At 38.5% G+C, this 12,766-nt stretch overlaps 1 protein-coding gene across 5 annotated transcripts in view; it reads right to left on the reverse strand.

Annotated features, from left to right (window-relative positions):
• The window catches only part of MEIS1 (Meis homeobox 1), a 141,206-nt gene that overhangs the window by 21,659 nt on the left and 106,781 nt on the right, over positions 1-12,766 (reverse strand). For all 5 annotated transcript variants that reach the window (XM_059078970.2, XM_059078973.2, XM_067007497.1 and 2 more), the window contains one exon: positions 2,508-2,584. In XM_059078970.2, the coding sequence (XP_058934953.1) occupies positions 2,508-2,584 (77 nt within the window). The remainder of the gene's footprint in view (positions 1-2,507; positions 2,585-12,766) is intronic.

A 12,766-nucleotide genomic window follows, 5' to 3' on the forward strand; every position in this document is an offset into this window, starting at 1 on the left:
TTGTTTTTGTTTTTGTTTTTAAATTATTATTTCCAGAATGAAGTAACATGTGCTTGATGCTCAATACAGGAAAAATATTTACAGGTTGTCAAAAAGACTCTGTGTAATGTTTTTATTACAATAAAGAAAAATGAAAAGCACTTGGTAGTTGTGCTTTTTCATCTTCAAGTCTGCCATCTTTAAGATTCTCTCACATCTTGCGTTTCAATACAGTACCGTCTGGGTTTCCCCATTTTTCCATCATATTTCCAACTCAAAGCCCAAAGAAAAAGAAATCTATTATCAGCTCCTTAAAAGGTGAAGGTGTGGATTTAAATTAATATACTGTTAAAAACTCAAATCAAATGTGGGAATGTCATTATTCACCTAAATTAAGAGAAACAATTTCTATTACAACTTTTAGTTAATGGAGGGTAACTCTCTACCACAAACAAATTTTGTTGTAGAGTTGAAACAGTTGCCAAATGCTCAGCAATGAAGTGCAAGCATAGGTCACTTCTAATTCCATACACAGAAGCGAGAGCACATGAACACTACACGTTGCCAGATGAGCACAGAATTGGGTTTACATCCCATGAAATAAGTAAAAGTGATTTTCAAGTTACGTGCCTGTGTAGAATTGAGTATCAGTGTGAAGTTTAGGGCAAAGTCTGCATCTATGTTGAAAAATTATTATCTGGCGTGTATTATAACTTTTTTTAAGTCCTTTTTTTCCCCCCTCTTAACTGCAAAACCGAGATCACTGTGCACAGAATCTAGGAAACAACAGTTGCATCCAGCTTGGTGCCACAGGAATGCCTGCCTGGCCGGGCAGCCACAGGAAATATCCCATAATGCCTTCTACCTGTGGCTAGCTGCTTGTATTGGACTCTGTGCTCTGGTAACGATGTTTGTGGGTGGAGCTTTCTAGAAGCACTGAGGAGGAAGAGAGACGGCATGTGTGGTAGATCACCTGAATGGCAGCCCATTGCCTTCCTAAATGTTTAGGAATTTAGGTGTGCCTTCAAAATGGATGGTCTGCTCTATAATATCGTCCAGAACAATGTGGAAGACAAAGTTCAATTATATAGTATCTAGAGTCTTGAAAATTAAGATACAGCCGCAGGTAAAAACAGGCAAACAAGAAAACCTCAGCAGCCACACAACTCCTAGTAACACACTCAGGTATATGTCTTCCGTTGGTTCCTGATCCACTTGACTAAAAGGGCTGCAAAAACTGATCTCCCAAGGCTGCCATAAGGTCATAGAAATTGATAACCCTTACAGGCAATGCTTATGTGAGTCTGTCTGTGTCTTGAAGATAGTGCACTTTGTAAATTAATCCTCCAAAGGCAAATATATTGTAAGTAGCTTGTTATCTCTAAAATACTAAATCGAAGAATACATGGGATTATATTGACAGAAATTACATTTTCTGTAATGGGGCTTAATATATCTGAAATCTCTCCCAAAGGCTCCCAGACTCTATAACAGAGAAGGCTCTGTTAATGTAGGTGCAATGGACATCAAGAACAAATTTATTCACCAAAATGGATTAGGCCATGTAATCAGAGATTCTGTAATATTAATCTTTGACACTTATTGAAAAGAAAGAAATACTTCTGTCTGCAAACTGGCATTCTCAGTTCTCCTCTTTCCCCAACCAGGCTTTGGGCCTTTTCTGGATTTTACTTCAAAGAGGAGAAGGTTTCCCCATCACAAACACTAATCTAAAAATATTAGGACAATTAATTAGACACTTAGTTTTAGAAGAGGTCGGATTTTGATACCCTTCAAATATGACACTAGTTCTGGGTGATTGTATGAACCTGGCTTTCAGCACACTCACAAAGGGTAATAAATCATACTTCCTCAAAGGCTCCTTGCCACACCGCTGTACATTAAGTCAGAATATTGTTGGCTGGTACTCGGTACATAATCTCAGCTTTCCCCCAAATCAGGAGTTCACACATTTATTTAGAAACACTATTGCACAGCTCTGAGATACATGAAGTTTTGAACAGCTTCAAAGTAGAAACATACATTTTTTCTCTTTTTTCTATAGGGAGATAAGAAGAAAGGAGAGCCCATCCTGGAATGCATATCCCTAACAAATTCTAACTGAACTTAGTTATTCGGTGAATTTAAAACCTGACAGGTATGTGATAGTGGATTTTCTTGTTTCATAGAAAAGAGGATATCACTCGTTCTATTGATTATTCTTAAAAGTTAAAAAAAAAAAAAAAGGTCACAGAGAGAGACATTTACAGAGCCATAGTGAACGTGAATTAAACACTAATATATACTATGCCTAAAATTTGTCAATTTATAAAGGAGGTGGAAAGCAACACACTGTTTTCTTTTCTATACTAGCAAGTGCTCTCACCCACCAGTCAACACTGTGTTCTCACCTTTGGATCAACAAGCCACCAGGGAAAACTGGGTGTGTCTTCTGAATGCAAAACATTAGCGGCAGGTCGCCAGAGGGGGAAGCAGATTGTGTGTAAACACAAAGCCAAATTACTTACCAATTGTTCACTTGAAGGATGGTGAGTCCTGTGTCTTGTGCCAACTGCTTTTTCTGTTCTTCAGAAGGGTAAGGGTGCTGAAAGAGGACAAAAAAGTTAGGTTGTGCGCGTACACTTTAGATAAACAATGTGCACATCACATGTCAGGTGCAACGCTAGGTGTGAGGGATTCAATAATAAACACATATGCTCTATTTAAAAAATGTGTACTTCAGGCAATATTTAGGCTATTTTGTCAATAACCTAAGAGTCTAGTGAGGTCTATAATTAAAGGTAAAAATGCTGAGGTGTGTTACTCTTATTAATGGAATACTACATCATCTAATTAATGGCAGTAAAAGACAAGCCAATTACCAAGATTAGTGAAGTGTATAAATAGCTACTTAGGATACTTGCAGAACCTTGATACTGAGTTATTCTTTAACAGGTTTATTTGTTGCAAACACAAAATTCAGTAGGATCTTCACTGTATTTTATGGGATTAAAATAACAAATTTTTTTTGAGCGTACAAAAGTGTACCACCTTGACATAATATTTTCTAGAACCACAGATTTTTAAAGCTGAATCATTTGGACCAAAAAGCTCAGCTCAGATCCCCAGGAGTTAAGCACCTTGTTAACATGATATTCTCCTCCCAAAACACCATGTTGCTGGACGCAAATATCAAAATTAAAGTGGGTGTATTTAAAAAACACACACACACACACACACACTATTCATTTTAGCTCTTCTGCAAAGCACAAACAAATGAAATTCTACCAAAGTTGGTTTCCCTATCTGAATGTTAACATATGCTGGGATTCTGAACACAGGCCAATGTAAGGTCAAAGACCAGCACACTTTGCGTGAGAAGAAAAGGCCTCAGGAGTTAGAGTGGATAAAAAAAATATTACAGGATTAGATAATAAAATGAAATCTAGGGGGCTTCCCTGGTGGCGCAGTGGTTGAGAGTCCGCCTGCCGATGCAGGAGACACGGGTTCGTGCCCCAGTCCGGGAAGATCCCACATGTCGCGGAGCGGCTGGGCCCGTGAGCCATGGCTGCTGAGCCTGCACGTCTGGAGCCTGTGCTCCGCAACGGGAGAGGCTGCATGCAGCGGTGAGAGGCCCGCGTACCGCAAAAAAAAAAAAAAAAAAAAAAAAAAAAAAAAAAAAAAAAAAAAAAAAAAGAAATCTATACCTTCTTGTGAGATGTTTAGAATTCTGCTAAGATTAGTTTTGGCAAGATACTTTCTGTTTAATAGTCAACTATATCTAAATTTGAAATACACATTTCTAAAGCCTCGGAGAGGAGCTGAGGACATGGTTTCCATCCACTGGTGACATGGGCTAACTTTGAAACACTGCACCCCAATAAATCCTCCCAAGATAATAATTGTTCTGATAGTCAACCTTCCATTCTCTTTATGAATGGGAAAGGGCACCCCCAGCTCTCCATTTAACTATATGTGCCATCGGAAACGAAATTCTGGTCTATTGAATGCTAATTAACATAGCTTTCAATCTTATTAATAATGTCTGATTAGATGCTAAGAAGGCTCGTTAGTGACCACTTCAATGCTCTTACATATAAGTTTAAATATGTTCTATATCTATACACATGGGATTCGATTTGTGGAGAGCAGAGATGTAGCCATTTTTCCCATAAGCATTGTGTCTTGATTGTCACTTAATCAATAAATACACAGTTAGAATAAGGCTTTGCTTTCACGGAATATAGTGCCTCTCTCTAAAGAGCTCCAAGTATATTACAGACAGAATGGTAATTAATCCCCATTATATCCCTTTGAGGGACATAAATAGAATCTATTGTCCCTCCTGTTTTACTGGTGAGGAAACTGGCCAGGGGAAGGCACAGTCTGCAGCAACACAACCTAGGGACATTTCCTGCTTCCCATCCAGTGTCTAAGCCTCATCATGACAGAAGGATATGGCAAACGCCTTTCATAATCTCCATTCCTGTCCCGCCTCAAAAACCTCCAGACCACACCCTTGCCCAGCAGTGCGTGCCACCACCCAGCCCTGCCCACTTCCCAGATGGGCATCCTCTTCTCACCCCACCGCACCCCTCTGTCCAGCCACTTGGTGTGTTCCTCCAACACACCAAGCTGATCCTACCCTCAGGCTCCTGCTCCAAGGTCACTGTCAGGTCTCAGCTCAAATGCCAAGCCTTACTCTCCCCACTCTCCACCAGACCACCTTATCACTCTCACGCCAGTTTTTCCCCTTTTTCTCTAATAGCAAGCATCACTCTATGAAACACCCGTTCTGATTATTTCTTTCCTTGGTCATGCGTTTCTTCTCACTCATTTAGCATCTCTAACACCCTCGCCTTTCTCATTCACCATCCTTAAAGCCCAGACCAGCACATAAAGAAAACCAGTAAATATCAGTGGAACAAAGGAATGGCTCTGACTTGCCATGATACACAGATACTCTCCACTCAGATGCAACATCAAAATGTATAATAAAAATTTTTAAAAGCCCACAGGAAGTATAAACAATCCAATTTGAGATCCACAACACGACTTTCCTTACTTCATTCCTAAAAGTGATGTCTACCCACTCTTTTTTTTTTAACATCTTTATTATTTGAGTATAACTGTTTTACAATAGTGTGTTAGTTTCTCCTTTACGACAAAGTGAATCAGTTATACATATACATATGTTTCCATATCTCTTCCCTCTTGCGTCACCCTCCCTCCCACCCCTCCAGGTGGTCACAAAGCACAGAGGTGATCTCCCTGTGCTATGCGGCAGCTTCCCACTAGCTATCTAATTTACATTTGGTAGTGTGTATATGTCCCTACCACTCTCTCACTTCGTCACAGCTTACCCTTCCCCCTCCCCATATCCTCAAGTCCATGCTCTAGTAGGTCTGTGTTTTATTCCCGTCCTACCACTAACCTCTTCATGACATTTTTTTTCTTAGATTCCATATATATGTGTTAGCATACGGTATTTGTTTTTCTCCTTCTGACTTACTTTACTCTGTATGACAGACTCCAGGTCTATCCACCTCATTACAAATAACTCAGTTTTATTTCTTTTTATGGCTGAGTAATATTCCATTGTATATATGTGCCACATCTTCTTTATCCATTCATCTGTTGATGGACACTTAGGTTGCTTCCATGTCCTGGCTATCGTAAATAGAGCTGCAATAAACATTTTGGTACATGACTCTTTTTGAATTATGGTTTTCTCAGGGTATATGCCTAGTAGTGGGATTGAGGGGTCGTATGGTAGTTCTATTTTTAGTTTTTTAAGGAACCTCCATACTGTTCTCCATAGTGGCTGTATCAATTTACATTCCCACCAGCAGTGCAAGAGTGTTTCCTTTTCTCCACACCCTCTCCAGCATTTATTGTTTCTAGAGTTTTTGATGACAGCCAATCTGACCGGTATGAGATGATATATCATTGTAGTTTTGATTTGCATTTCTCTAATGATTAATGATGTTGAGCATTCTTTCATGTGTTTGTTGGCAATCTGTAGATCTTCTTTGGAGAAATGTCTATTTAGTTCTTCTGCCCATTTTTGGATTGGGTTGTTTGTTTTTTTGTTATTGAGCTGCATGAGTTGCTTATAAATTTTGGATATTAATACTTTGTCAGTTGCTTCATTTGCAAATATTTTCTCCCATTCTGAGGGTTGTCTTTTGGTCTTGTTTATGGTATCCTTTGCTGTGCAAAAGCTTTTAACTTTCATTAGATCCCATTTGTTTATTTTTGTTTTTATTTCCATTTCTCCAGGAGATGGGTCAAAAAGGATCTTGCTGTGATTGATGTCATAGAGTGTTCTGCCTATGTTTTCCTCTAAGAGTTTGATAGTGTCTGGCCTTACATTTAGGTCTTTAACCCATTTTGAGTTTATTTTTGTGTGTGGTGTTAGGGAGTGTTCTAATTTCATACTTTTACAGGTAGCCGTCCAGTTTTCCCAGCACCACTTATTGAAGAGGCTGTCTTTTCTCCACTGTATATCCTTCCCTCCTTTATCAAAGATAAGGTGACCATATGTGTGTGGGTTTATCTCTGGGCTTTCTATCCTGTTCCATTGATCTATATTTCTGTTTTTGTGCCAGTACCATACTGTCTTGATTACTGTGGCCTTGTAGTATAGTCTGAAGTCAGGGAGCCTGATTCCTCCAGCTCCATTTTTCGTTCTCAAGATTGCTTTGGCTATTCGGGGTCTTTTGTGTTTCCATACAAATTGTGAAATTTTTTGTTCTAGTTCTGTAAAAAATGCCAGTGGTAATTTGATAGGGATTGCATTGAATCTGTAGATTGCTTTGGGTAATAGAGTCATTTTCACAATGTTGATTCTTCCAATCCAAGAACATGGTATATCTCTCCACCTATTTGTATCATCTTTAATTTCTTTCATCAGTGTCTTATAGTTTTCTGCATACAAGTCTTTTGTCTCCTTAGGTAGGTTTATTCCTAGATATTTTATTCTTTTTGTTGCAATGGTAAATGGGAGTGTTTTCTTAATTTCACTCTCAGATTTTTCATCATTAGTGTATAAGAATGCCAGAGATTTCTGTGCATTAATTTTGTATCCTGCTACTTTACCAAATTCATTGATTAGCTCTAGTAGTTTTCTGGTAGCATCCTTAGGATTCTCTATGTATAGTATCATGTCATCTGCAAACAGTGACAGCTTTACTTCTTCTTTTCCTATTTGGATTCCTTTTATTTCTTTATTTTCTCTGATTGCTGTGGCTAGAACTTCCAAAACTAGGTTGAATAAGAGTTACCCACTCTTTTCAAAGGAAAGTATATCACCTCCATAATCGGCAAAGATCATAGGTGACAATCACCTTACTCACCACTATGCCAGGCACCACAGGCAAAATCTCACAATTGGATAGTGACCTAAAAGCAATACACTGCCCTAAGGTTTAAAACATGACTCCCACTTCATAAAGGTTTGCCACACAATACAAACCAAATGAATCTTTTATCCTCTGAACTGAATACTGAATTATGGTTTCATATATAGTAGTTCTATGTCTACACTAGTTGAAGAATTGCACAAAGTTACATATGACCCTTTTAGACTGTATAAATTATGCTGCCATTCACTAACTATGAGACTTTGAAAAAGGGACAACTTCTTGATTTTATCATCTGGAGGTTAGCCAGGCTAGCAATTCTTGAGTAATAAAAGCCTGACTTTGAAATATGCAAATTTTAGCATCTAGCTGTTGGCACTATTTGCTATATAAAGCTGTACACTGATGTACACAAGTCATTTCCAATCTATAACGTCTTCTGTAATATGATTTGCTTACAGTTTTGCAGGTCCTCTGGAAATCTCTTTCAGTGCTTTTCAATTGAATTAATAAATATGTCAACAGTCCCTCTTCACTACAGCTGGATGGCAACACCTTTTGCCCTGTCTTGTTAGTTGTGTCTTAATATTATGACCAGAACTGGATAAAAATTAATATTTATGCCATTTACCTTTAGTTACTTTGAAAATTGAGAATTGTCACAGTCGTTTACTTGTGCTGTGTTTTCAAGAGTATTTTTGCATGCCTGTTTGTGAGCAAGTTTTACATGCATTCTTAGAAAGCAAGTGGAATTCACATTTTATTTATGCAAAGGGTGTCAGGAAAATTCTCTTTGGATCATTAAAATTACCTGAATCATTATAGCTTCAAAGAGCAATCTATGGCCTGCAAATTGTCAGTGCAAGTTTAGGTTGTTTCTTTACATCATGCAGTTTCTGATTTCAGAATTTAAATATTATAAAATGAGAATGTTCTAACCGTTTTTTTCTCTGTCACTTTTCATGTGATCTGATTTTAAGTAATTGGAACAAACTGTGCCTAATTTCATGCAGCATAATTGCCAGGCAGCCTCAAGCTATGGAGACCCAGCACTCTGTCTCCATTAAACAATTTTCAGTTGTTCAGGATATATTTTTTTTAATAGAAATGAATGAGCCTGGTTGAAATTAAATGTCACAATAATCTGGTCATTGTTAAGGGGGCAAAAGGTATCAACAAAATTTCTAAACCTTTGTCTATGGTAGACCGACTGGATATTTTTCTTTTTTCATAGTTCTTGAACCTGGTGTCCCACAAACTTTCAATCCCCCCCCAAAAAAAAATTCTGTAATTGCTAGAATCACATGAAAGCCACAACTTCAGGTAGCTAATCCACAGTCAGTCAAAAATTCACAAAGAAGTAGGCTTTTTAACTGAAATCCAATATGTTTAACTATCTTAAATCCTATGCATCTTTACTAGATAAGCTTTTTGTGGACAGTATGAGTTATTCCTTTGTAGACTTAAAAAAATAAAAATGACTTGACAAAAACCCAACATGCCACAGGCAAGGCTGCTGTGAAAACATTCAAAGCCCAGGTTGCGTTCCGCCCACAGGGCTAGTGAGGCCATTAGAAGGGCAAAGGTAGATGTCATTTTATAAAAGAGAGAAAGATGAGTGCCATATTAGGAAGAAAATGGAAAATTCATTCCAAACCATTGCAACCACAGGGCTAGGTCTCCCCTGCTATTTTGCTGAACACCTCTGCTATTATGGCATCCAAACAGCAAGGACCAAACAGCAAGGACACTGGTTTAAGAAAGATCAGTAGGTTCTTGTGAAGTAAAGAGGGATTGCACTTGCCAGATATACCAATCAACCTAATCACTATGGGATATCAAAGCAAATTTGACCACAGTCCAATAGATAGTGACAGGAGACCTCGTCTTTGTTGTGTACATTAGCTTCCTGCCATTATCTCTTAAAAGCTTAATTATTTGCAAACAATTGATCAAGATGGGAATTTGAGAAAGGATATGCAAGGGCCACTGGGAGAACAGCAACGCATTAAGAGAGTAAACAAAATTACCTTTAGATCTTACAATAAGAATTAACGATTGAGAAAAAAAAAAAAGAATTAACGATTGAGACCGGAGAGGGGGGCAGTGCAGTAGCTGCAAGGCTTCTTTCTCGAGTGTTTCCCATTTGATCTGCATTAACACCTCAGGAATGAGTGAAAGCCATAAAACAGTGATTATGTATGGGTAAAGCTGACCCTCCCTTCCAACATTAAACCTGCACACATGTATTAGGTGGGCTGCGCTGGGGAGAGAAGAGCTGCTAGACTCAAAGGGAAAAGAAGTGGCTTGGGCAGTGGAACCTGAGCTAAAGGCAAGAACTCACAAAATGATCATTCTGATTTCAATAATCAACACCCTGACTTCTTCCCAGTCTCTTGCTGAAATAGACCCTGCTTGCCACTCTTCCTGTGTTTCTAGAACTGCAGTGTGACTTCTAATAATGACCTCGGATAGCAGTGATGGCTCAATAACCCCATCAAAGAATAAAATGATCCCTAGAGTACGTGTCCTGTGTAACAGAAATAGAAGTTGTCTCAAAAAAAAAAAAAAAAAAAATCGAGGACTGCCTTGGTGGCACAGTGGTTAAAAATCCACCTGCTAGTGCTGGGGACACAGGTTTGATCCCTAGTCTGGGAAGATCCCTCATGCTGCGGAGCAACTAAGCCCATGCACCACAACTACTGAGCCTGTGCTCTAGAGCCTGCGAACCACAACTACTGAGCCCGCGTGCCGCAACTACTGAAGCCCACGCACCTAGATCCTGTGTTCCACAACAAGAGAAGCCACTGCAGTAAGAAGCCCTTGCACAATGCAGAGTAGCCCCCTCTCGCCACATCTAGGAAAGCCCACACGTAGCAACAAAGACCAAACACAGCCAAAAACAAAATTAAAAATTAAAAAAAAATCTTAAAATAGCTTACATAAAAATTAAGTCTGAACGGTCCTTTCACCAGCCAGACAGAATAAAAAGCGACAGAAAGAAAATGGCAACTTTCTAAAGAAAGTTATCTCTGCCCAATTCCAATCTTATATCTTGAGATGGGGATGGGAGGGGGTTTCTGATGTTGGTTATCTGGTATTTACAATACATTGTAAGAAAACTTATTTCTGTAAACAGTCAAACCCACTCTTTCAGAAGAGCATTAATAGGAAAAGAGAAACTCTTCAGCACACACAGATGGAAAATGTCCAACCTTCTATATGAATGATATCCTTGACCAAATGTACCCCTTTCATCAAATTTTCCACCCCTGATGGCAAATGTGGATGCCAAGACAGTGATGAACTTTATCTTATCTACCCTGGTAACCAAGTTTCAATAATGGTCCCTCCCTCTCTGTCTTGCCCACTCTAACAGCTCATTGTAATGGCAACAGAAATTTTGAAAATAATCCTGTACAGAGCTCACTGGTGAGATAATGGAAAGCTATGCTGCCCCTCTCAAGCCTCAGATTAGTAATTTCTTGTGACACAGAACTGCCTCTCCACTGAAACTGCAAAACAGCTATAACAAAGCAATAGAGGTGGAAGCAATTTTCAAGCAAAATGTTACATGCTATACTTTAAAAGGTATGGGAATAGGTACCAGGAGAGCTGATCTAACAGGAGGAATTATGGCAACTGTCCAATCTCACCCTTATCAAGGCAATGTTCTGTTGCTTGGCTGAATATGTTGGAAGAACAATTTCGGAACTTCTTTTATCCTTTTTCCTCCAGCCCTTTGCCTCCTCCACAGCAAAGTTTAATGCATTAATATAAATTGACCTTGAGCTAAACTCTGGTATGTGATGGAGAGATACTCCCTTTAAAGAAGAAGAAAAAAATCTACCATATGGCTCTTAACCATTGGATCTCTGTGTTCTTATAAAATTTCTACTGAGTTTTTGTCACTAAGGGAATATTGTGGATCTGTCTAAATTAAAATAACCAGCTATATATGTGACCTCTAAGAGCAGAAACAGAAGCCTGTTAACCAAATATATTTATATTTGTTTAACACCAATTTTTTGGCCTATAAAAACTTCTGCCACTTTAAATAAACTTGCAGCCATTTTCCCCTTATGCATTAACTATGAATAGCTTACACTGTGACAATTACATTGATCTAGGATACTTTTTTCCTTTAAAAAAATCCATAATGCTCCGCTATTGTCTTTCAGCTTTATGAATTAGTTTTACTGTTTCAGTGAATGCTTTTTTGTCTTCTGACTGCACATTATCAAAGAGACACTTTGTGCCTCTCATTTGCATTACAAAAGCAGTGTACCGTGCAGTGGAAGAGCATAGCCTGAATGCACAGCAGTTGAGTCCAGCATCCTCACACAGGCTGGAATCAAAAGAAGAACGGGGATGTCTGTACGGCTAAGAAGCCAAAAATGTTTGGAGCATCAACAGTGAAGTTACAGGATTTCAACCTCTTTTTTAAATTCTCCACCAACGCTCCTAGATTGCCCAGTTGCTCAAACTAAATGTGCTCCGTTGATTGTTCAGCACTGGCTTTTTCTGAAGCCTAGTCAAGCCATTTTCCAGACAAGCCCTCAGATTTGATTTCTTGTCTATCCAGCAGCAGTTATAAGAAGTTGCTAGTAGAGGTGTGCAAGCAGGAAGGTCAGGTGGGAATCTCTAAACTTGATCTTATCACATGGAAATGACCTAAGTGTGGAAGGAAGAATTGAACACTGGCTAGTATTTTGTAACCGTCTTCACTTTTGCACTAATGAGACTATACAATACACAGCACTGAAAACGTTGTTTTATAGTTAATTATAAGAGGCTAGTACTACAATGCCTCGCCTGTCTTACCTATCTGATCTTCTAATTTCTTGTAAATATTAATTAAATATGAAATAAAAGCACTAAATAGAAAAAAAACCAGATACTACATTAAGGGATTTCATAGTCCTTTGTATTGGGGATTTTTTTTTTAAGTTGCTTGCAATTCCATTATAATACCTATGTTTAGCTGTGTTCTTCAGTAGCTATAGATATGTTCCAGGAGTATTTTTAAATATATGCATTAAAGACATAAAATTTAGTCTCTAAATTAGCAATTACTTATATCCTCCTCCTAAAAGTATTAAAATTCATGAAGAGTGCTAAAATTATTTTGAACAGTTATGATGATTAATGAACTCCCTGAATATTGATTCTCTTAGTAGGAAACCATGGCTATAAAAGGAAACACAAAAAGGCCAATAAGAAAAACAGGGTAAGAGGAGTAGGGGGATGAAAGTGGGGCTGGGAATAGGGGCCATGCTTCACTTTTGTGTCCTTTTCAAATCACTTTAAATAATAGCTCATTTGAACTCTTACTGTTTGTCAGTAGGACCATATGCATTACATGCATTATCGCAGGTACTCTTGGCGACCCCCGTGAGTAGGGGCTATGCTTAGCTCCATTT

Source organism: Kogia breviceps, chromosome 11 (genome assembly GCF_026419965.1).
Source record: "Kogia breviceps isolate mKogBre1 chromosome 11, mKogBre1 haplotype 1, whole genome shotgun sequence".
Lineage (NCBI taxonomy): Eukaryota > Metazoa > Chordata > Mammalia > Artiodactyla > Physeteridae > Kogia > Kogia breviceps.